Source organism: Homarus americanus, unplaced genomic scaffold (genome assembly GCF_018991925.1).
Source record: "Homarus americanus isolate GMGI-L3 unplaced genomic scaffold, GMGI_Hamer_2.0 scaffold34921, whole genome shotgun sequence".
Classification (NCBI taxonomy): Eukaryota; Metazoa; Arthropoda; class Malacostraca; order Decapoda; family Nephropidae; genus Homarus; species Homarus americanus.
In genome coordinates this window covers 21811692-21839086 of record NW_024741901.1, presented here as the reverse complement: position 1 = coordinate 21839086, position 27395 = coordinate 21811692, and the positions used below count along the sequence as shown (strand labels likewise).

At 38.9% G+C, this 27395-nt stretch overlaps 1 protein-coding gene across 3 annotated transcripts in view; it reads right to left on the bottom strand.

The window, feature by feature from the left end:
- Positions 1-27395, bottom strand: part of LOC121876061 — a 67269-nt gene that overhangs the window by 6785 nt on the left and 33089 nt on the right. For 2 of the 3 annotated variants that reach the window (XM_042380952.1, XM_042380953.1), the window contains 7 exons: positions 16807-16953; positions 16237-16332; positions 13858-14133; positions 13265-13422; positions 11164-11357; positions 10282-10421; positions 1317-1564 (listed from right to left, as the gene is read on the bottom strand). In XM_042380952.1, the coding sequence (XP_042236886.1) occupies positions 1317-1564; positions 10282-10421; positions 11164-11357; positions 13265-13422; positions 13858-14133; positions 16237-16332; positions 16807-16953 (1259 nt within the window). The remainder of the gene's footprint in view (positions 1-1316; positions 1565-10281; positions 10422-11163; positions 11358-13264; positions 13423-13857; positions 14134-16236; positions 16333-16806; positions 16954-27395) is intronic. The other variant, XM_042380954.1, reaches the window with a different exon arrangement.

The following is a 27395-nucleotide window of genomic DNA, read 5'->3' as shown; positions in this document are numbered from 1 at the left end:
CTATCCAACTGTAAGCACAACAAAACACCATGTTAACAACTATATTTAAGTGTAGAATTACAAACCAGCCCCTCAAGGTGAAAAGTCTAAGTTGTACCCTTCTATCAGAGTGCTTCTGCTCATTGTGATAAATACTCTAAATTCTGAAGTGTTTATCATGTTATTGCAATTCAGGTTATGTATGATGTCAAATTGTAGTTTTATGAAAGTAAAAATGCTAAGAATTAAAGGAGATTTATATGTAAGCTTGGAAATTTTTTTGTTTTTTAAACTAACATTCAAGTAATGTGAGTTTTGATGAATGGAGAGAAAATTAACTATGAAATGCACAAGATCTTTATGCAGCATGTTCCAATACTTCTTTAAGTTATGAAATACAGTACCTGTAGTGTATTCCTCAGGTCCTGATAAATTAACCTTATCATGGACCAATGACACAGGTTGGCTCGTCTCGGACACATCTACAAACCCTTGAACCATGCAAGGCCATAAAATCTTCATATACAGTTATCTTGTTCATTCTATAGCCTTATTAAACCAAAAAAGTCCAAACTCAATTTTGGATGATGCAAGCAGTGTTTTGAGCTGTTGAAATTTGGATGAAGCAACTTGGGTCATTGGCCAGTGAGTGGGTATGATTTATCTCATTAATCTGGTGAGTTATAGTGCCAGTGGTTTATTGTGGATAAGACATTTTTCCTGATTGGTCAGAATGGAAGAAACTGGTAACTACTTTTATCAACACCAAATTAAATTTCTTCTACATAAGCATCAATCATATTAAAGATTATCCAGTTTGTCAAAAGGTATTAGGATAAGATAACTAGATAATGTTCAGGACCCAGTCAGTTACTAAAAGCCTCAAAGGAATGTGAACGAAATAAATCACAGTCATTAATAACTTTTATGGAAAGTTTATGAGTGTCAACTGGTGTTTGGAGGTACTGTATCATAATAATCATTAAGACATTTGTTATCAAAATGTTGAACAAAAATACTTGCAAAGACCATTGAGCAGCTGCCTCTTCAAATGATAAGTTTTTTTTACAATTTATGTAGTTCACTATGATACACTGTGGTATTATGAAGTACTGTATGTAATGCCATCCTTTTCCCATTTTCATTTGTTTTTAGTTGGATGGCTTGTCATGTTATGACCAATGTGGGCACAAACACATGCTTTCCAGGCTTACCTACATTTATAAGTAATTGTGACAGTAAAATAATTGTTTTAAGGCCAAGAAAAATTTGTGTAATGATAAGTGAGAAATAGTGAAAACACATATTTCCTTTGTACAAGGACTGGGTTTTCTAACCTTAAACAAACATAGATGATCAAAAGTGTTGCCCCAGCAGCCAGTGATCGAATATAAGCATCTTCGTACATCTGTACAACCGCCCAAGTACCAGCTATGGTGCCACACATGACTGTCACCAAGGAGGCAGTCTGCAGCCAGTGCCGTGCCGTGAAACCTTGGCCAATCCACCATGCCTGGCCCTTCTCCAACTGGTACACTGCCCCACATACCTTACATGACAAATTTTCTGAGGAGTTTTCAGCACACTGAAAAAAAAAAAATAAATAAAAATAAATAAATCATACATATGCAAATTAAAAAAAAAATGCTGACACAGCCTACTAAAACGCATTAACCACTTTGCCAATACAGTACGTAATTCACATAAAATAGCTCCCATGACACACAACAAGAGTGGCTATACAGTGGTCCCTCGGTTAACGAACACAATTCGTTCCAGGAGGTTGTTCATTAACCGAATCCATTGTTTCAATGGGATGTTGGGTAATTGGTTCCAGTTCACCGAAAAGTACACAAAAAGTATAATAATAAAAAAAAAAATGCAGGAAAGTACACTTACTTTGAGGTGTGTATGTAAAAGATTCCTGTTGATGATGATGATGGGAATTAGAAGTGGGGGTGGAGGAGAATGGAGAAGAGAAGGAAGTGGGGATGGAGGAGAAATCACCTTTCAGGGGACCCATGCTTGATGCCGTCATTTCACCAATAAAATTTTAAGTTCACGGGGTGTAATTCAAGATTATTTTCTTTAAATCAACACTGCACTGCGCTATATATTATCAATATGTTAACTAAATTTCAGAATGAACAATAATTTCAATGAAAAATTAAAAAATATCCAAGACACCAACAAAATAGATGTTCACCCCGCTGTTTTCAAAGCCCAACTGACGCCTTGTGGCTGAGTCAAGCTGCTGATGGGCGCACAAACAACTAGTTCCCTGTACTGCATATATTATCAATATATTAAATGTTAAAATGACTAACAATTTTAATATAAAAAATGCAAAAATATTAAAGAGCACAACTTTATTGATATTTACTCCACTGGAAACGAATGTAAACATAGAACAGATTACTGAATTGGCAGACTAGCCCATCAGCTGATCAGCTGATGCTCACAACAAAACGTGATGTTCGTAAGGATTTCGTTAATCAAATTTTTTTCGTTAACTGAATTGAAGATTCTTATGAAAGGTAATTCGTTAACCGAACCGTTCGTTAACTGAGGGACCACATAAATTTCTGGGTGTCTCTTTTTCTTCTCAGCACCACGAGAACTCTCTAGAACTCTCACTTTAACGCTTACCAGCCATTTTAAAGGGAATTACAGTACAGTTAACCCTCACTTTACGCGGTTAATGTAACCTGGAGGGTACCGCGGAAAGCGAGAAACGCGTAAAGTGAATAACATAACATATGGGATTAATTGAAATGGAGTCCAGGCCGATCCCCAAACTCCACTTTTTGACAACACATAACTATGTTGTAGTAAAAATAACATCTTAATTTTATGATGGTACATGCACACAATTAATACTTAAGAGAAATAGAGAAATACAGTCGCCAAGTTAATGTCCATTCAAATAATGGACACGACTCCCTCCCCCTCTTCTCACACTACACTGCTGGCTCTTCCCTCTGAGAAATTTTGGGGGGGAAACCAGGTATAGTAATAAATAATACCTCAAACTAAAGTTAGGATAATATAATTGACATTGCTGGATTCCTTGTAAGACCAGGAATATTTTGAATATAAATGTCATATATTTTTCACAAAAGATAACACATTTACTCAGATTAAACATTACATCTAAAATTTGTATGTCTAATGCAAAATCTATGATGTTTATATTCAAAATGATCATCAAATTGTAAGAATTCCAGCAATGTAAATTATATTCTGGCCGGATAATTTGTATGAATTTTATGAGCTAAATTAAAAAAATTATACTTCACCCGTGTAAAGGGGTACACCCACCACGGAATGTGAGCATCCTGGGTTCTGGCAGGGCACCGCGTAAACGTGGAAACGCGGAATGTGGGACCGCGTAAAGTGAGGGTTGACTGTATAGTCTCGATTTACACGGATTTCCTTTACGCGGTTGGTCATTTACGCAGCACCTGGCCAGACCAGCAATTATTAGTTACGCTGTACATTCCATCATTTACGCGGGAAGTGGCGCGGGAAGGGTGCACGCCAGGTCACCCAGTCAACAAAACATTACCGAGTTCTTCACCCGCCACAGCCAGCCCAAGTCAGTGATAGTGAGGATATGGACTTTGAGGGGTTTGACAGAGGCCCTGCAAGCCTCTGTGGTGGATAGTGATACAGGTGATATAGGTGAGGGCCAATAATCTGCCCTCTGCTTCGGAACCAACCCCCATCCCCGTGTGCCCAGCCATCTCTTCAACTAATGAAAGTGTTAAAAAACCTATTATTATTGACATTTCTCTTAAATAATAATTGTGTGTGCATACCATCATAAAATTAAGATGTTATTTTTACTACAACGTACGTATTGTGTCGGAAAAAGGGTAGTCTGGGGGTCAGCCCAGTCTCAATTTCAATTAATCCCATATGTTCTGTTACTTCGTTTACGCGTTTCTCGTTTTACGCGGACCTCCACGGGTTTAATTGACTGTGTAAACCGAGACTATACTGTACAAACGAAAATTTTGTCAGTACACAGCGCAATCACTAACGTTGGGACTCAAAAACACGTAATTTTATTTTATTTTTTGTACGACTGAGGCGGTCGTATGTCTGGGTGGTTGTAGGTCGAGTATGTCGTAAGTCGAGGAGTAGCTGTAATCAATTAGAATTACAGTAGTGTACTAGTACTAATAATTCTCAGAAAAACTTAATTATGAAAACATTAATTATTCAACACCTTTAATTTGTTTATGGATTTTTGTGTTATTCTGGATAGACTAAAGTAATTAACATGTTAATTTCCATTCCAAAGAATAAAATGTTTTTTGGTCAGTAAAGTTGAATTTTGCTCAAAACCTCAGGATAGATAGTCTTCTACAAGATGATGACACACTTGGCACATAAATGTATTACCATAACTTGCAAACCCTTACATATTTCTTTACATATATTCTTCTTTATTTCTGCTTTTATTTACTTAATATGATAGTGTAATGACCAAGGTCGTACACGTCAGTTAACGTACAATCAGACGATTCATATTACGCTCAACAGCCCACAAAACATGTAGCTATGATTTCTTTATTTGAATCCCCAGTCTGAGGAGTCCGTTTTTTCATCGCTTCAGGACGCCCGAGTCCTCCGTTTTCCCTCAATCACAGAGTGCACCTGAGACTTCGTTATTCCTTAGTAATGACACAGAATTTGAAATTGCAACTGAGATTGCATATGTTGAGGCAACTTAGATATGTTTGATTATAGTTGGAACATCCAGAGCCATTGTGAGTGATGTTGAAAGATTCAACTGTCCTTATTGTTAGTAAAACTTGTTAAGTAAGTGAGTGTCAAGTTTGTCAGTATGAGTGGCATATCCTTATATCGTCCTTGGGGATAGCCATGAGTTCCAAGTGCTACTGAAGTTAGATTATTTTGATGCCCAAACATCAGAGAATCGGATGTTTGTAGTTTAGTTAGTGTCAGTTGTCTATTTTAGAAAGTCACTGATCTCCTGAAAAGATTCTGTCAAACTCAAAATCTCCAAGACCTAACGGCTCTTCTCAGGAAGAATTCCTTGGCTGTGGTTTGTGGTTTCCTGTAAGTAGAGTTGTTAGTGCGTGTTTAACGTCCATTTCACTTTTTCCTGACAGACTCAATCTCTGATTAGATTAATTATAGGGATAGACGTGGAAAATTAGCCTGACCCATGACACTGATGTTCATAGTTGAGTGTACAGCGACCGAGGTGAATAGAATTTCTGTTGTTGGTGAAATTAGCCTTTCTGGTATGTATGCATGGGCCGGAACTGCCCCAGGCTCACGTATATAAGGATGCACAAGGAAAAATCACACGTTCGTGACTTCCTCAACGCATCTCTAGGTATGTGAACGACTTTTCCCGCCGCCATGTTAAGTCAGTTTAACTTAGTCAATTTTGTGAAAATCAGTGTTCATGTTTTAACATAGTGAAATAATCATGTGCCAAGTAATTCGAGTAAAGTAAGTGTCGTCTGTATCGTTGCCAGACGTATGTATAGTTGAAGTTGGACCACTTTAACACGTTCGTGACTTCCTCAACGCATCTCCAGGCACTATCTGTGTTGGCACCACTACTGAGGTTCGGTAGCCGCCTATGGGCTAGATGGTCCTTGAAGGATGTCTTTAATATGGCGAGATAAGAATCCGAGGACAAGATTACCCAGGGAATGTCGTGCGCTCCTTGCGAGCGAGCTTCGGCTGTCGGTGTAAACAACTCCCGCGAACAGTGGACTCAGTCTTGTGACTGTTGTCCGGTCCATTGATCTTGGCTATATGTATTGAGCAGTATTGGTATCTATGATTGGGGATTAACTAGCAGAAATATAGTTATCCCACATTAAGTATTGAACCCATGAATGTTGGTGTTACCAGTGGTACTGTTGATTATAGGAGTTGAGTCCACCAACCAGGTGTACTACCACTGAATGCTAGTTAAAGTGCCACGTTGTTCATTCTGAACTAACAGTATGTGTTTGATACTATCTTAATTTTGGATTTTGTCGAGTGTGTTATGTAATCATCTGTATTGACAATGAGGTAATATAATGAGTAATATAATGAGTATGTAATGTTGCAATCAAGAAATTAATATCTATTCTGCTATGTGCAAAGTAAGACCTAAGTGGTCCAGTCTGGTCTGAATGTACTTAAGTAACACCTTGTTGACTCCTTATGTTAATAAATATTGGATAAGTAAACTACAAGTATCACCAGTCTTTTCCTTTTACACAATGGTTCTCAGAAAATAACTTCGTAACTCACATGCCTAGAAGCTCGCTAACACGCTACCTAACAGTTCACCAAGATATGTTATATTCTAATAAAAGTCTGGGTGGTGGCAGGCTACTGTGGTAAGTATAATAATTATTATAATAATCATGACATGGTTTCCCAGACTAATCCATGGTTTAGAATATAACTAGAACAAGATATTCTAGAGAGAAAGACATAGAATATGAAATTATTAAACTATGTACACCTGAAAAGATTGATCTAAATGATAGATATGAGCAAGAAAATAAATAAATAAGTATAAGGGAAAGAAGAATATAAAGAATATAAATATATTGAAGAATAATAACAGAAGAGAATAAATATAAGAAATATTTGAAATAAGATTATAAGTATTGAAGAATAGAAAAGAAGAATAAGTATGAAGTAAGAAAAAGTCCGCTCCTTACAATAGCCAAATATAAGAACACTTGAAGATAAACAGTACAGTATACTGTAAAAAAAAAAAAAAAACTGACAACTGCCATTAGGGAGGATTTTGTATCTGCCTCCTACTGTTCATGTGACTAGCAGCACATATGAAATACAAATTCTACTAAAAAAGCTTGAGGTTTACAGCAATCCATCTCTCCCCAACAACTGGTTTACCAACTAGTTTTAAGTATTCATGCTTTATACAGTATTATGTGCACCAGTTTACCAACCATGGCACAGTAATCCCGTGTTTTTCGCGTATTTTTTTTTTTTGCAGTTTTGACCATTCGCTACTGTAATTATCTCTTCTGTTCGTCCTCCCACGTGCATTCCACATGGCTCCAGGATGTAAGCCAGCCTCGTCAAAGGCAAATATTACTAGCAGACTCTAAAGTGACCAAGAGATCAAGAATAGTGATGACCTTAATGGAAAAAATATTTTTATTGGACAAGCTCAGAGGTGGTATGAACTATGGCTCGAGATGTGGTGAAGACTGACACTTCATTTGTCTCTTTTCTCAGAATACAAGTCTTCAAGTGGAGGAATGTGGGTGGAAAAGGACTGGCTGGCTGGTGTGACTGCGTGAGGGCGGGCAGACGCCGGGACAGCAGGGAGAGGCTGGCAATGCGGGTGTTGCCGACCTCAGCGAAATATAAAAATTTTTATTAACATGTAAATAAATGTTTTTTGTATATAACTGTGTTTTCGTTTTTCCATTATTATACTACAATATGATTAGTTTCAAATAATGTTAGTAAATGCCGGTACATTGCATCAGTGATTAGTGTGACCACTGGGCCGTGAGTGGAGAGCATGGCGTGGTTAAATGCATGTCCTACCCGAGCTGTTTGGTGGCCACAGGTACAGTGATTCCTAAAAGAGTATTCGCGGTTTTGGCTTTTCGCGGGGAATTCAGGAACGTAATTCCAGAGAAATACACGGGATTACTGTATCCAGTTTGGAGTATCTACAGGTTTCAATGGCTACCACCTGAGATTTTTTGCCCAGCAAGACAGGAAGGTTGGTTGGATCATGTCTATCAAATGATTTATGTTGTTTGCTTCATTGTGCAAATGTTCCTCAAACAAAATTTTTTTATTATCTATCATGCCCAGGTCCTCTTCCTGGATATGGTTTTGTATTGCTATTCATATTTACAGATTCTCCCCCAACATTTCTTTCCCTTATCCCTTAATCTTTCCTAAAAAAAATTTTAAGACAACAATATGAACTATAGTATTATTCCCATTAACTGGAACAATAGGTGCAAAGTGTTTCCGGGTTTGAGACAATTGTTCTTATCCCCAGAAAAAAATGCACATTTACGGAACTATTCCGGGCCCTTGTAAATGTTTCCGCATCTAAACTATGCACCTGGTAGAGAGAGCACCATTGTTACGGAGGCTTAACTGCAGATGAACAGACACAGAGTGGCACTGGTTTATGCAAACACTACTATACACATACAGTATACAGTACATGTAAACAAAATACTATACAGAAGGATCGGGATATATCGCGAGATACGGTCCAACGATGTTCGCTATACAGTACAGAGTAATAGCGATATATAATTACATGTAATCAATGGGGAAAATAGGGTTAGGTTCTGGAGGCTCCAAAAAGTGATTAAACTTAATGAGTTTATTTTCTTCCTAACTAAAGCACCAATGAACACTAGACTTGGGAACAACAGGCTATTTCAATGTCAATATCAAGGAACACCAGACTCGGCAGCTGTTGCACCATTCTGGGAACACCAGACCTGGTGGTAGACGCCACACTGCCACCCTCACTTGACAATCCCACAACTACATAAACGAAGACCAAAAATATTACTTATAGTATTAAATCTTTTCCATTTTCTTCACTTCACTTTTCATGTCACTAGCAACCCATTTACACTCGGTTTAGAAATTAGAATCTAGAGCAGAGTCGGTAGCTGACGCGCCATCCCAACAACAACAGACAACACACTGCAAACCTCACAATCATAAAAGACAAACCAAAAATATTAGTTACAGTATAAAATCTTTTCCATTAAGCTTTCCATTCTCTTAACTTCACTTTTCACGTCGCTAGCAATCCATTTACACTCACCTTAGAAGTCGTTATCTGCAGCAGTAGGCTGCTTACTCGTCACCCACTCAGAAAGACTGAGCGGGCGAGTGTGAATGTGTGGGTGAGCAGCCATGGTGGCACCTCTGGTGAGCAAATAACACATTTGTTTGCCATGGCGGTACATTTGAAATATTTCCTGCCCGATTTCCCTTGCGAAAAAACAAAATATATGGCTATATACAGTATAGGAAAATGTCGATAATTTTGGGAGCAGCGATATAAAAAATCGTTATATAAAGTCGCGATATATCCCGACCCTACTGTACCACTGCATATACTGTACTCACCAGCATATGCAGTCTTCTTGTGCTGGTGATGCAGGCCTGCCTTTTTTTTTGTACCACCTACTGTGGCAACTGGTGCTAACTATCTGTGCATACTTTGTGGGAAACAATACGAGACCATGGACAATAAATTTTGGTATATGAGGGCTGTCACTAGTTACACGTAAAATTTCGGAGCATATCGACCCCCACCTGCACAGATAGTTGTTTTAGCTACTGTACATGCACTGTATGCAGTACATATACCCTCTACACACTAGCCTACAGTAGGCATACACTGTCCACTCTGCCCTGTACAGTACAGTACTGTGCATTCAGTACTGTACTTACACACTCACTGAATGCACAGTCAACAAAAAAAAAAATTCTGCACCGGACCAAGAATTCTGAACAACATGGGTTTTATATGTACTGTACTGTATTCCTGTTAATTTTTGTGTAATAACTATACAGTACACGATATATGGAATATATCATATTGGTTATACAATGCATCACTCAATTGGGAGTACCAACTTTTCCAAATGAAGATGGCCTCAATTAGTGATCATTGCAAAAGCCATCAGACCAAGGGTGCAGAATTTTTTTTTGTTGGCTGTACACAGTACAGCATACATAACTGTACAGTATCACTTTTTTACATCTTAATACTGCTTTAACGGTATTCTTGGCTGATTGTATCCTGGTATAGTACAGTAATGTATAACACAGATCATATGTGAAAACAGCAGTGAGCAAGCAAACAAGCTTGTACAATGGCAGTAGACAATGAAGTAAGAGTGTCATGATGCTAGAGTTTGAGGAGATAGGCTGCGAGATACATCAGCCAATCATAGGCATCTCATACAACAGTTGCTCACAAGCACTCTGTTCCTTTCCACCCACGTGCTTTGCACATGATGCAATCTCTTGGAAATTTGTTTAAATGCCTGGAATGGTGAGATTTTTCATGGAATTTCTCAGAATGCTCAAAAGAAATTTCTGGGTAATGAAAAGTTCCAGGGATTGAAGATTCTGGCTAACAGGTAGATTAATGTATAACGTATAGTAGCAAAGACTAGGCTAAAGCTTACCTTAGTGAGTCAATGAATCAGTCAATATTAGTCTACAGTATTTAGAACTGGGTCACACAGCTATAAATAAACAGTTCATTCTTACCTCCATGAGCCATTTACGGAGACAATGATGATGCACAGCACCAACATCACCCCGGCAGTCACACGGTTGGATGAGAGGTCCTGCATCAATACGCTCTGTGTCGTAACAGATCCAACACTCTCCACTCCCATCAGCTTCACCTACAGTGTTGTCAAGATATTAGTCTTCATGGTCACTTACTATATGGTAAATTGCTTATACTATACTGAAGTATGTGAAGTAGATATCTATTGTAAACATAGTACAGGTATTCACTATCTTTGATATTACTGTATAACAATTCATATTTTTCATAATAAGTATCTTTTACAGTATTTGTTAATTTTTTTCTTCAAAGACTTATGTAGATAGCATATTCAGTCTGAACAAGACTACAAAGAATTTCTTTCCTACTTTATTAGATAATTTTTATTACATTTTTTTAACTTACATGTAAATGCAGGTGACGAATATCAATAAAGGGTAATCATTTAAAGGTAACTATTTACAGTACGAAGAAAGCACTTCAAAGCTGGAATTCCAGACAAAAACCAATTTTCAGAATGACTTAATACCCAAGTTGAAAATTCAAGCAACTCGTGTTGGACTGTGCATATAAAACTTCAGTCTTACTGATACTCTTTAAAAAGAAGAATGTGGACCTTGGGCAACAAGATTTTCAATAACTAGGCTAAAAAGAAGGAAGCTGATAAATAAATTAACAATATAATATTCACACTTTTACTTACTGAATTATACAACTTCCTGAGTGTGACTACTGTAATTTTATTTTTGACCATTTCTCAACTGATTAATATTTAAATGACTACAGTGTTAAAAGTTAAACATAAAATTCAAAGTTGTAATAAAAATGAAAGATGGTATTGTATAATAAATCCTTACTGGTCTGGGGTATAGGCTGCCCGAGCTCCAGTGATCTGTCAATATCCAGCTTTTTGAGAATTTTTTTGGGATTGAGGATCCACAACTGCTCTGGGGACATACAGTTCCACAAGACACAGGGGAACCAAAGAGCCACCCCGAGCTCCACCACACGAAAGATGATGTCGTATGCATTTCTAGACATGAGTGGAACCCTGTGAAAGAATATAAATTACAGCATTTAGTATGGAAACAGTCAAAGACAAAGCACTCATATAGCTAAAAATAATAATGTCACTAATACAGTATTTGGGTTTCCAAAATATTTCACCAAAATTATCTCATTAACCTTTGATTAACCCCCATTACAGGTACTTATAACTCTCTTACATAATGGTAATGAATATAAGGTTCTTACATTTCAATCATTAAACACCCAAAAAATTACGTACATCATTCAACTTAAATAAAACACTTCTTTTGTGAAAAATATCTTATAAAAAAAATAGTTTACAAGCTAGATTTAGTTACCAAGTGAAGCATAATCATATGGGATAACTTTATTATAAATATTTTTTTTTTTTTTCAACAACTTCATATCACAGCCAATGTGATGGTCTACTTAACATTGTGGTGTACAGTCCCCCCCCCCCCAAAAGTAAGGTTAGATTTTCCATTAGTACAATTTGAAACGCTAGATGAAATGCTTGGATATGATCCCCAGTGCATCATCATAAGTTGGGAGGTTGGTTCGCCATATGGGCAACAGCGAGAGATGCGGGTATGATTGAGGGGAGGGAGCCATACTGTATTTGTATGGCAAATTTGATACTTCAATATAACAATTATTCCATTAAGCTATATTAATGTATGTACCATTCAAAAACGTATATCCTCATTCATGCTCAAAGGTCATGGATGTAGTGCTACCAACTGTTCAGAAACAAGTCAATTAACATTGCTCAGAAAACCTCAAATTACATCAACCCCATAGCTAACGATACTTTCTGGAAGGACTGTACATATTATCCTTAATCTCTATCTTTTACTGTATCCCTTGCATCTAACTCACACTCTATATCACTATATTGGGCTTTTAAACAGAGCACAAACTTCAAAGAATTTAAAATTTAGTCTTATCACACTTATTGGTGAGGTAGGAGCAGCAAATGGACACAAGTACAGTACTGTGTGTGGAAATATTTGTTGATGCCGCCAAGACTTAGAAACAGGGAATGATCCCAAATTCAAAATACTGTACTGTATATAATTTATTATCTTCGTGAATATTTTTCTTGGGAAGTGAAACGATGCACAGGACCAAGAAAGGGATGTACTACATACTCAATCACTTCTTCAAAAACAATCATGTGCTGCCTCTTATATCTCGTACTGTATATGGATAATGATTGGGAATTAGGAAAAAATTATCCTAACTTAATGACAGTTCAACTAAAGACCTACAATTTTGAAGCTACAGCCACACTATCATCAAAACTATTGGTGCATAATACTTTATCTTGAATTAAATGTAGTTTTGACATACAGTGTATACAGTATACTGTATCAAACTTTAATTTTTTCAAACTTACCTTCTCTTATTTCCCTTTTCAAAATTAAATTTACAGGAACGAATCTATAGAACCCATGTTTTGGATATTAAGGTTTTTACTACAGGGTAATTCTCTTGCTGGTTGCCTAATTAAGGGATATAGAAGTTTAAAAATGACTCGCACTATTGATAATGTAAAGGGCATGTTTCGGCAAACACTCAAAAGTATGGAAATCGGTTCATAAATAATGGCTATTTTAACAAAATTCTGGGGCTAGCAGTGAGTGAATCACCCTGTATAGTAAAAGACCAATGCTTTAGTTACAGCAAATAAGAGAGACAGTCTTTTATTATACTGTACATGGTGATTCACTCGCTGTTAGCCCCAGAATTTTGTTAAAATAACCAGTATTTATGAACCGATGTCACTGCAGGGTTTGAACCAAATAACTCAGATGGCAAGAGAGGGTGCTACAGTACCACTGTACTATGAAGGGCTTATGAAAAAGCTCTATAACAAAAACAAAAAATGGTAAAAGTCTGCTTAGAAATATAAGAAGTGTTTCATACCTATTTTTCCAAAATCCTCCCAGAACATCTGAGAAGAGGAAGCAGACTGTGATCATGAGCATACAGGCTTGAAACACCAAGCCAAATCGTGACTGATGTAGTTGTGACTGGTCAATGCCTCGGTGTGGTGGAGCTATGGCGGTAAACTCCCCAGCCATCTGCAATAAAAGTCCATTAATGTAATGTTCTCAAGTGCCAACAAGGCAAGTGAGTTACATTGATCACAACAAAACACTTTTAGTACATTAATAACTTTAGAAATTATGTAAAACATTCAAGACACATAATACAAATACAATACTAACCCACAAAATAAATGTTCTACTGTACACTACCCTACATTTTTGGACAATAACACCCCACACTCACATGCACAATAAACTGAAGATCAAATAATAATACTAAGACAGTAACAAAATGAAAATAATATGAGACAGGTTATTCAGCATTCCAACAATAATAGCAGGAACCTGAAAATTTTAAAACTTTTACCAAAGGACATGGGGTTGTATTGGGCGTATATGTGAATTTCTAATAAAACACCACTGAAACATATTCATTTGAATATTACACACAGACACACACACACACACCTGTTCTGGAACAAGGCGCTGGGTGGATGGGTCCTGCTCTTGCTCCCCTGATGATCTAATAGGAGTTGATGTTGATTTAGAAGTGACCTTCTTTGGGGAGGGTGATGTGGGAGGATCATATGGAGTTGATGGTGGTAAGGATGAAGAGGATGGGGAAGCTGGGGAATCTGGATCAGCAGCCGATCCAAGGAGAGGGGGGAGGTGCTGGTCCTGGGGAGGGGTACGGGAATGGACGTTGCCCACAATAATGGTGTCATTCACGAAGCCCCCACGTACCTACAATACAGAAGCTCACATCAATTAAACCACAATTCACATTTCCCAAAATCTTAAGAGACAATACTTTTAAATTCTGGTTAACACAAAGATGTTCATCAATCTAAAAAAAAAGTTCAGCAATAAACCAGAAAAAAAGGTTTATTTACCCAATAGCATGTAGGAGTTGCCAATAAGTATGAAGTGAAGAGATAAGTATGTGGTTGTTTCTCTCATGCAAGACACAATATAGAGCAGTGGTTCTTAAACTGGGGGGGCGCACGAGCGGTCAAAGGGAAAAGTCTGGTCAGGAACTGAACACGTCTGTACACAATTGCTCATCCTTCCAACTCTATAATAACCAAGGTTTGCATCAGGGGGTGGGGGATCTAGGACTTATGCAGAGGGGGTGAGAGGCAAAAAGTTTAAGAACCTCTGATATAGAGGATCACTTATTAGAGAAAAGTTTTATACCGTAAAAATTATGAAATTTCTTTTATTTAATATTATACTGGGTACATATATCAAACTGCAGTCATGGAACAGTTCACTGTGGTATTACAGGTTTATTACTAAAAATAAAAGGAACATCACTATAATGATTTTTCTAAATGCCACTGTTAAAATTAATGAGAAATCTGCTCTTCGATTCATGTGTTTTTATAATTTTTTACTTTCATTACTAAACTACAAATCAAAAATTAAAATAATGCACTAAGTAGCTTAACAGTTTATAAATACAGTGCCATAATTATTACAGTACAGTACCGTATAGTGTACAAATATCCATTTTCATAAACCATGTTCTAAAAATCTGTGATAATTATCAAGCTTAACAGAATGTAAAGGAAACCCTCTTACAGATATAACTCCTTTTTAACAGTTTAAAATTTTCTCCCTGAAAATTTATACAACTGTACAATAATTACTTAAGATAGTTAGCAGCAAGTAGTAGGTAGTAGGCAGCTACCAAACTACCGCTTGGGAAGATATTGGAAGCATAATGTATTGTGTAATGGTAGACCCTGCTGTCATATGGCATCAAAAAAATTGTGATCAAGTCCCAGGTTACTGATCTGACTTTCTGCCTCATTTACACACAATTGAAGGGTCTCAATTGTTTCTCTTACCATTAACAACACAACATACATTTATTGTTTCTCACTCTTAAATCTTTTTTTTAATTTTTGTATTTCTTTATGGTTCTTTATTATTATTATTATTATTATTATTATTATTATTATTATTATTATTATTATTACAGTATTATTATTATTATTATTGCAGTGTGGTTATTATTATTGTTATCATTATTCTTTTATTATATTAATTTTTTGTATTTTTTATTATAAAAGTTACTTTTCTGAATTATTATTATTAATTATTATTACTTAATATTATTATTAATATTATTATTATTACAGGTATTACATTTTCCCCCCAGGCCCTGACGTGAGTCAGTGACTTGTGCCCGGGTGGGCCAATCCCTCTGTGTGTGTGTGTGTGTACAGTACTGTGTATACTATATATATATATATATATATATATATATATATATATATATATATATATATATATATATATATATATATATATATATATATATATATATATATATATATATATATATACTATATATATATATATATATATATATATATATATATATATATATATATATATATATATATATATATATATATATATATATATATATATCTTGATAAAATCACACGGGAAAAGGGAAACAACGGAGCACCTTAGCTTTCGTCTTGAGTTTTACCTATCACAGTACAGTATTATATTTGTATACAAATATAAAGGTTGATATATGTATTATATTATAGCAAATACTGGGGTGTAGGCTAGATATTATTTCAAGTAATGCAGGATGATTCACTTGCTAGTTGCTTCACTGTATTGCTAATGAGTACTTAAACAAGAGAAACACTTGAAAATGTAGCATCAAAATGTTTACTGAAAATACACAAAACACTAATACAGTACTGTACTGTATATCATAAACAGCAGATATATTACAAACTAGTAGCTCACACTTACATCTCAAAGATATTACACCATCACGATAAGACAGAAATTATGATAATACCTGTACCTGCTCACCTTAAAGTACACTTCAACTCCATAGATTAAGAAGAAGACCACAACTATGAAGAGCAAGACAGCATAGCAGCCATTGAACACATGACTAAAGAAACTCTGTAAAGGATAAATACATACAACAGATTATGGAATAATGTTTCAGTAATACAGTAAAATCCTTAACATGTATCTCTCTCACTACAGTATCCTAGGTTCAATCCCAGACATGGGACATACATACTTCAGAAGGGTGTTATCCAGTGTAACTGTACTAAATGTCACAGGTTTTCTCCAGTTACTCCAGTACTAACACATTTAATTTAAAAAAATTGCCAGTTCTACTTAGAAAAAAATCACAAGTACAGTAGATGTACTGTACTCAACTCGGAATTTTTTTTAAAGACACCAAGGGGAGAGGTACACTACATATTTATCTACAACAGCAACAGTTACATCAAAGAAATGATACTAAAGGCTATAATCTTAATTTACCACACTAACAAGGTCATAGCTATACCCTTGAGCAAATGAAAGCCTATTGTGCTTCTGGAGAAGTGTTTACTGTACTAAGTCTAAGTAAAAAAGACTCACCCTCTCCTCTTGTGTCTTGGTCTGCCTAGTGAGGAGGATCTCTGCCACCAGGAGTGAATATGTGACAATGTTGAAGGTCAAGAAACCACAAAAGGACTTGCTAAGGAATCTTGGTCTTTCACATCGGATGTCTCGCAAGTGGAATGCCTGGAAGAAGAAATTTCATGATTATACAGTATTAAATATAAAATAGTAAATATACAAAAGAGTGTGAAACTGTATTAAATAAAGTTGGCAAAAAATATAATACTGTACAGCACTAGTGATATAAATGTTTTAAGCATGAAACACAGTATACTTGCAAAGTAAGAAGTCATAACACATTGTTGCCAAACCAACATGAAGAGTAATTAAGTAAATATTTCCCCCTTTATACTGTACTTATGATATTATCAACTGCTTATCAGAAATGGTAGCACAATAAAAATGGGTAGACAAAGGAACTAAGACTGATTTAAAGTGTTATCCTAGAATTGTAATTTCCCTACAGTACAGTACAGGTTGACAACCCTTTATCCGAAATTCCGAAAACCGAAAAGCTCTGAAAACCGGTTTTTTTTTTTTACAGGGATTAGTCCATCCGGGCATAGATCACTGATCCACATCAGGGCCTGGGAGTGGGGGGAGGGAGAAATGTAATAGTAATAATAATAATAATAATTATAATAATAATAATTATAATTATAATAATAATAATAATAATAATAATAATAATAATAATAATAATAATTATTCATAGTAAATAAAATTTTTAAAAATACACCAAAATAAAATAATAATGATAACAATAATAATAATAATTATAAAAATAATAAAATTAATAATAATAACAATAATACAGTACTGCAATAATAAAATAATAATAATAAAGAAATACAAGAATGAAAAAAGATCAAAAGTGAGAAACACGACCTAGACCTATGAATTATTACTGTATTATTATTATTATTATTATTATAATTTTTATTATATTTTCGCCCCCCAAGCCCTGATGTGGGTCAGTGATCTGGGTTTGGGTGGGCTAATACACACACATTAAAAAAAATAAAATAAAAAAATAAAAAATTTAACCATTCTGAAAACTGAAAAATTCCAAAATCCGAAATGTCTCTGGTCCCAAGGATTTCGGATAAGGGATTGTCAACCTGTACTTTCATTCACTGATTTGCTAAAATTCTTTTAAATATTCCATACAAAAACTGTTCCCTTTTTTTAAGAATATTTTCTTAATAAATTATCAACATTAAATCTAATTCTTACTGTAAGACAAATTTTCAATGCTTGATATTAATTAATAAGAATACCATCCCCATATCTGGGGGTTGGCGACCACAGTCGTCCACTCGAAACATTCTCGGACTGTTTTTCCCAATCCTATAAGGCTTTTATCTCTCTGGGGACCCATATTTTAGTTTCATTCATCCATCCCAGTCTATGCCTTTCCCTGTTTTCTGTCCTAAGGTTGATGGCCTGCTCTCAGGGTAACCCTAGTCCACCCGCATGTGAACGGGTACCTGACTTTAGTTGGTGGGAGTGATGGTGGTTGAATGGTGCCAGCTATATTACCTCTTTGTATACTGAGGGTGAGTGCTCAGTCTGTTGTATATCCACACTGCTCCTAATTGGCCATCACAACCATAGAATCTTCCCCCCCCCCCCCAAGAAATTTTTTACAAACTGATATATAAATTGGATAAGGCTGTAGCTCCAGCCTGTGAAACTTAACTATACAGTATATACACTGTTACAGAGGAAACTTGTTATGGTTTGTCCCTGCATGAGGTTAAATGTTTCACAATTAATTGATTCCAAAATAAGGACCAGTATATACAAGTTAAACTGGTAACACACAAATGAGTCATATTACAATAAACACCTATGTATGATTCAACGAAGATCATCATTACATGATCAACTGCTGTTATTGACTTCTTTTAGTTTGTGAAGTTTAGAATACACAATGGAGCAAGTTACCAAATCTAGCGTGCCTCTAAAAATAGCTTGGCTAAATTTCACTGGAAAATGACCTTTACGAATATCATAAGTCATTGATGGATAACCTTATACTGTTCTTTCAGTTCAGTCACATACGATCCTGACATATTTTTCGGTGTCACTTCCTAAAGTTCCCCTGTTGAAGCCAATTTAAACAAACGAATGAAGGCACCACCACTACAAATGGTAAGTCTTCCAGGCTGTGTAACAGTCCCGGAACTGATATCCATTATACCACTTCTCCTGTATCCAGTCTACCTCGTGGGAGACGTTTACTGTCCTGTGTTCTGTCTACCTCGTGGGGGCCTTTTCACTGCCATGTGTTCAGTCTACCTAGTGGGGGACTTTTCACTGTCCTCCTGTGTTCAGTCTACCTCGTGGGGAACTCTTACTGTCTTGTGTTCAGTCTACCTCATAAGGGACTCCAACAACAAAGTTTTCGTGAAATGTTTACGAAGTAGGGACGCAACCTCACCAGAAATAATATGAAATAACCCAGAAAGTTCTAATACGAGCCAAATTGTTGCATAGTCAACATCACTTCTGTCATCATTGTACCAACATCAATGTATCACCACCATATATCGCCATCGTACCACAAAGTACTACCAATGTACCACCATCATAGTCATCATATATCATCACTGTACCACCATTGTACCAGAAAGTACTACCACTGTACCGCCATCACCGTCCCAACATTGCATCACCATCAATTACCACCACTATAACTCAAAGAGCCACAACACCCAACACCAAGGTTAATTTATAAGGACAAACACCTCCACTTTGAGAACAGTTTGATTCAAGAGTCTCTGAGCCGGTTTATTCATCTAAGCTTCTCTCAACACAGGTGGTCTATGGGTTTCGCCTGATGGTACCCAATAACGAGACTGGGTTATGTAAATCCTACCAGCACTCGAGTTAAAACATACCGCGGGTAATAACATCAGTTGGTCTACACACAACGCAACACAAGTGGAGTAAGGTAAGGCACCTGCACTCCACCACGCACTTCTAGACACCCTGCCGCCCGCAACCACTACCTTCTCACCTCATAGTTTCACTTTTCTCTCACTGTCGCTTTCTCGGGCCCAGCCACCTTAACCAGTAATCTCTCTCTCTCTCTCTCTCTCTCTCTCTCTCTCTCTCTCTCTCCCTCTCTCTCTCGCTCTCTCGCTCGCTCTCTCTCACAATAACCGTCATATCACAATGATCAATTTCACAAGCACGATCACTCAAGCGCCTATACTTGGTTTCACTTTTCCATAACAATGACTTCAAGTTCCATATGGCGTTGTTATAACACACTATCACTCTCTTTAAGCGTTTAAGGGAAACTTTTGACTATTTTTTCTTACATTTATGGAACTATACGTGCAAAATAATGTTTAAGCTTATATTAACCTAATTATGGTCAAATTGTCTTACTGATTACCATTGTTTGTAGACCCGCATTGTCTAGGTACTTTGGTAATTACATACCTACACAATGTATGTGCAGTACACTGTACTGTCAGAAGCAGTAATTACCCCAGGAGCCGGAGCCACAGCAAGTTAAGGCCTAGCGATCGGACAACCCCCTTGTCCAAACGTTGCTGGGTAGTTTTGGAACTATCGTGGCTGGCGATGTGGCATTGTGTCAGTCTCGACCTTCACTGACTATGGCTCCGGCTACTAAGGGGGTGTAACAATACTGTTTCGAGTGTACACTCGCAACAAAAAGTATCGTTGCATACTGTAGTGTGAACAATTTGAGACCAGTGATGGTAGATTTTGGGAAAGGCGAGTTGTTCCAGCCGTATGTTGGCGGCCCTGAGTTATGGTGCAGTGTGGACGGCCGCTCCGAGACCTGTCGTCTGTAACACCAGTTTCGAGGCATCGCCGAATCCATCGTGCAGCGGTGTTCCTGTGGACAACAACCCGCCGGCTAATATCTGTGACGCCGAACCCATCGTTATGAAGGGCAATAATAGCTCCTCGTGTTCCCTCTGAGGTTTCCGTGTCGTCTGGTATGTGTAGATCTCTACTGCTTCATATTGCCTCTGTTTTATACCCACGTTCACCGAGACCGAACCCTCGCTCATCATTCAGTCGACGCAAAGCAACAATCCGAAAAGAAGAAACAAACACACTGATTGTCAGCCGTATGGCAACACCTAGTGGAGGGGTTATGAGGATACATTACACTTAGCAACCTCCCCGACATTTCACAGTGTATACATATCGTTTCGGAAGTCGTCGATCTCACCCTGCACCGATACTTGGAGTGTACAATTATATATATATATATATATATATATATATATATATATATATATATATATATATATATATATATATATATATATATATATATATATATATGCTGAACTGTACTGTACACCTGCAATGTCTATAAACTTTTTGAGGTTGGTACAGAGTAAAGAGGTCAAACTGGTGGAAATACAGTATAGGATCTCAAAAGGGTCAGCAACCCTCGCCTTTTCACTTGATGATTAAACACAATGCTGACCTTACCTAACCTGGCTCCTCAATACGTATATCGTTAGGAAATATAAGCGGTGGTTCCTAACATTCATAGGATCCAAAATATGATACGGTAGGTGGCCCGGGGATGTATACTGTACCTTCGCCTGGCCTCCATCCTTATATCTAACTTTGACAGGCAAAAGAAAATATAAAGTGCTTCATCTTATTACCCGTAGAAGATACCAAGAGACGCAGCCATAGTGACAATCATCACGGTGAGGTCAACAGTGTATGCACAAGATAATTACACCTTATCGTATCGTAACATATATAAGTTATCATATCATCAGATATCTTCCTCCTCTTAGCACCGATTGTCTTGAAACAATCATCGCCTCTCCACGGTACATTACATAATATACACGAGGGTGATGGTCTTGTGTTACTCCTTGCCTCGAATGTTGGTCTGTACTCGCACTCTTATATAGGTTATAAAATTAGCTGAACTAGATAATATTCAGGCAAGAACTACAGCCCTTGTCTCCGAAGTTCTGTACTACTTGTCTACCCACACATGGTGCTGTACTATCTACCCACACATCGTGCTGTATTATCTACCCACATAGGGTGCTGTACTATCTACCCACTCACGATGCTGTACTATCCACCTACCCACACACGGTACTGTATTATCTCATTACAGCTTGGTGCATCTTGGAAATTTAATAAAATAAAATATTTAAACTCTTCAGTAGCTACTGTAACTGGGCAAGTCACCAGATCATGACACTCTCCAGACTGATATGCATTTGTAAGACGAATATCATGGTACACACTCACACCTGCATTATAATAACACAAGATCCACAAAAGCTTCATTAAGGATCTCATGAAGGTTAGGAATTCCAGCTTATTTCACCTGAAGAACAGCCACCCTAGCGCTACCTGGGGGAGGGGTAGTTAGGTTTGGTTAAGTTAGCGTTAGTATTTAATCTTCAGGTGTAAATACTTAGGGCGCCTGACCTTCAGGTGATCCGTAATATCCACAGAACATGATCTCCGGTTCAGATGCGACTCACACATCACAGCACTGCCCTCTGGTACAACATTAATGCCCTATGGTACAACATTGGCCTATGGTACAAGACTGCCTTATGGTACAAGACTGCCCTATGGTGCAATATTGCCAGACACTTACTCTTGGTAAAAACACAGATATAACATAATCGTAAAACCTAACGACTTCAATTACGCGAACCTCAACATTCCCTCTGAAGCGATTCATTACATCTCTCACTGATACCATAAACATTTTCCTTCTCGTTCTCACCATATATATATATATATATATATATATATATATATATATATATATATATATATATATATATATAATACTTCTTACATAATACAAGAATGATAATGTGTCTATGGTGTTACTGAGAGCGACACCAGGTGGTAGTATAAGTTTATTAAGTAAATGAACTTTGTGTGTATGTGTGTGTTGCTCTCCCACACACACATATGAACCACGTAAGACAACCTTTCTCTTTCGACAACTTGTGTATATTTATAAAACGTAAACCCGCATACACCAGAAGCCTATCACCAGCAGCAGTTGGCAAGTGAGCGACACAGTGGATCATTTTTAACTCCGTCGGCAGCTCCATGGGTGGGTTGGTTTAGTCACTCATAAGAGGCGCAGAGGTGATGGGTGATACAAGTGAATCACATACTTCTTTATTTATTAATGAAATATATCACAAGAACAAGCCAACACTACACCCTTAAACCTCCAGTACAAGGTGTGACTGACACTCCCGTTGTGTTCTATAGTGAGGTATTGTGTGTTTTATTACACCTCACCTATCGCTAACACCTCCCACAACAACAACGAGCGTCTGCATCCTGGAGGGACGCTGGCCACAGAGGAGACAGGGCACAAGGTTCACTCTGGTGTCCAACTACACACTCTTTCAACACACACGCACACACCATACATGTTTCACACTACTAAATCAGTTTACATGCATATACTATACAGTACACGCAAACAAGGTGTACTGTAGGTAGTGTGAAGCAGGAAGAAAGTTTAGGTTTAGGAGGGAGATAGGAAGGAACTGGTTCACAAATAGGGTGGTGGATGAGTGGAACAAGCTTAGCAATTTTGTAGTAAGTGCTGGAACGCTGGAAAGTTTTAAAAGGAGGCTAGAAAGATTCATGGACGATAGAGTGGTAGTAACTCGTCGACAGAATCTGCCATGAACAGGCCAACCGGCCTATTGCAGACTCCTTATGTTCAAGAAACTCCCAGCTGTTGGGGAGGGTAAGTGGTCTAACACTTGGGTGAGAAGCAGGAAGTAGTTACCAATTTGTGGCAACGAACAGTAAATAGCTCAAGTGGTTCTGGCTTATAAAACATTCGTACACACACATTCATGCAGACACGTTCATGTAATGTATATCATACGTGTACACGCGAATACACAGCACACTTGTGTAAACACACTGCTTTACTGTAAAGAATTCTGCATATCCATAATATGCATAACATTCCATAAAAACATACATCATACATAGGCATACAGTACATACACTCAAGCACACAAAAATGACAATGAACAAAAGGGTAACATATACGTCCATTCGTACACAAAATAAACACACACAACACATACACTGAACACAGTTACACACACATTCAATCACCAATTAGGCATATTGGCTTATATACACACACACACACACACAATAAAAACACGTACACATGGATGCCCCCCAAAATATAAACGCACATGCCAAAAACACACCAGATCAAATTCTTTCAACGAGGGAGCCATGCATGCATGAGTGGTCCAACACACACCTTCCTCACCACCACCTGTTCACCGCCATTTGTGCCCACCGGGTGAAATCTCCCAGGTGGTAAAATGGCGTCCTCAAAAATATCATAGATGGTCGGCTCAGGAAGCTCGGTAGCGTACAGGAGGCTTCATCACTCGTGAACACCCTCTCTCCCTCTCCTCTGTGACGCTCGCCTTCTCCTGGACAGCACACAAAGCACACCTTTACTTACCTACCCTCTCCTGTGATCAACACCACACAAGACTTATCTAGCCAAACCTTTCTTTTTCCTTGATAAAATTAGAAATTATATTTCATCCTTATTTTAGGGAATAACAACTTAAAGCTAAAAACTTTCAGCATTTATTCATCAACAAAGTAATAATGGACATGACTCATGATATAGAATTAACTATAGTACAGTATAGGAATAAAAAAAATTCCACACGTCAGGAGACAGGCAGGGCGACCAGATGAGGGAAGGGGGGGGGGGGTTAACACTTCAGGAAACACACTCACCAGAATAACGCAAGTGATCATCATTTTCAGAATAGCGTAACGTTAGAGTAAGGCAGTGGAGCGCGGCGGTCGAGTGGATACAGTGCTCGCCTCCTGTTTCAGGGATCAGTGGTTTGATTCCCGTGTGCTCCCAGTTCACCCAGTTGTAACTGGTACCTAAGTTTACAAATTGGGAAAGTAAATGCGGTCGAGTGCAGTACCGGCCACGCTGCCTCCTTGTGTACTGAAGGCTTAGTATACAGTGTGCTGTATCTACACTGTCCCTAACAGGCAGTCATGCCTATGGGACCCACTTTCACTTTTAGAGTAAGGTAGGTGTGAGGTAAGCGTGAAACGAGACGAGGAGCAAATTTATGCATAAAGAGACGGGGGGAGCCTGGCAACATGTGTGGAATGGCTAAAGTTGGCACGGTGACTGTACACACGTCCCCCCCCCCCACACGTGCGACCTTTACCACACACACACACATTTGTACCATAAATTCACCTAACATGTCCACCCATAGTTTGGAATGAGGGCGGCATCAGTGTGTAGAGTGTAAGAAGCGGTATTACCAATGTGTTGGATCAGGTGGCAGTATGTGGCACGAGGGAAGGAATATTAACGTTAATTTTGTAATGTAGCGTCAGTAAGGTTGACGGTTGTATTATGTAGATGGATAGCTGTAGTGTATAAATGGGTGGTTGTAGTGTTTATATAGGTGGCTTTGGTGTGAGGGGTGAGTAGGTGAGTGAGCAGGTGTGTGAGGGGGGAGTAGGTGAGGGGTAAGTGAGGGGTGAGTGAGCAGGTGCGTAAGGGGTGAGTGAGTAGATTTGAGGGGTGAGTGAGCAGGTGTGTGAGGGGTGATTGAGTAGGTGTGAGGGGTGAGTCAGTAGGGTGTGGAGTGAGCAGGTGTGTAAGGGGTGGATCAGCAGGTGTGTGAGGGGTGGATCAGCAGGTGTGTGAGGGTGGACCAGCAAGTGTGTGAGGGGTGGTCCAGCAAGTGTGAGGGGTGGACCAGCAGGTGTGTGTGGGGTGGACCAGCAGTGTGTGAGGGGTGGACCAGCAGGTGTGTGAGGGTGGACCAGCAGGTGTGTGGGGTGGACCAGCAGGTGTGTGAGGGTGACCAGCCAGGTGTGTGAGGTGGACCAGCAGGTGTGTGGGGTGGACCAGCAGGTGTGTGAGGGGTGAACCAGCAGTGTGTGAGGGGTGGACCAGCAGGTGTGTGGGGACCAGCAGGTGTGTGAGGGGTGGACCAGCAGGGGTGTGACCAGCAGGTGTGTGGGGGTGGACCAGCAGGTGTGTGAGGGGTGTGGAGGGGTGGACCAGCAGGTGAGGGGTGGACCAGCAGGTGTGTGAGGGGTGGACCAGCAGGTGTGAGGGGTGGACCAGCAGGGTGTGAGGGGTGGACCAGCAGGTGTGTGGGGGTGGACCAGCAGGTGTGTGAGGGTGGACCAGCAGGTGTGTGAGGGGTGGACCAGCAGGTGTGTGACCAGCAGGTGTGTGTGAGGGGGACCAGCAGGTGTGTGAGGGGTGGACCAGCAGGTGTGTGAGGGGTGGACCAGCAGGTGTGTGGGGGTGGACCAGCAGGACCAGCAAGTGTGTGTGAGGTGGACCAGCAAGTGTGTGAGGGGTGGACCAGTGTGTGAGGGGTGGACCAGCAGGTGTGTGGGGTGGACCAGCAAGTGTGTGAGGGTGGACCAGCAGGTGTGGGTGGACCAGCAAGTGTGTGAGGGGTGGACCAGCAAGTGTGTGAGGGTGGACCAGCAGCAAGTGTGTGTGAGGGGTGGACCAGCAAGTGTGTGTGAGGGTGGACCAGCAAGTGGACCAGCAGTGTGTGGGGGTGGACCAGCAAGTGTGTGAGGGAGGACCAGCAAGTGTGTGTGGGTGGACCAGCAGGTGTGTGTGGGGTGGACCAGCAAGTGTGTGAGGGGTGGACCAGCAGTGTGTGTGTGAGGGGTGGACCAGCAAGTGTGTGTGAGGGGTGGACCAGCAAGTGTGTGTGAGGGGTGGACCAGCAAGTGTGTGTGAGGGGTGGACCAGCAAGTGTGTGTGAGGGGTGGACCAGCAAGTGTGTGAGGGGTGGACCAGCAGGTGTGGCTTCAGAACAAAGGAAGGTGTGTGTGTGCCACGGGTCCTCAGATACCGTGGTGTTGTGGTGACAGGCTTGAACTGGCAACCCCGACGAGTATCTTCTTTACACTTGACAGTGTTGCGTTGGACTGACATCTGGTGTGAGTCAATGACACTACCTAACACGGCACAGGTCCAAACATAATAAAATTATTAATTAAAATATGTTAATGATTATCCAAACCAATTATGGCGTTTCGAGTTTACTTCACCAATAGTATCTACTAAAAAAAAGGAAAAAATAATGAAGGGTTGTTTCAGCTCTTCGGGATGATTCACTCGCCGGTAGTCCCAGAGTTTCCCCCAATATAACCTGTATTTATGAACAGATTTCCATTTGCAAATCCCTCGCTGTCGTGTCGTATGTTGACTTTGTGTAATGTATGTGAGAGTTTTCTTCATCCGATTTATAAATGACTGATATGTTAGCGATGCTCTGGGGTTACCAACGAGTGAACCTTCGCCTACTATTAAAACGTCACTTTTACGACCACGACAAATACAAGAAGCAACATTTGTACTCTGTTGACGAATATCTATTGTAGAAATAAGGCCACACACGAGACTCCCACGTGGGTGAGTCTCCGAGTCATGAGACGAGATAAGGCAGGTAGTGACAAGATACTGCGGCGACCACTGGATTAAG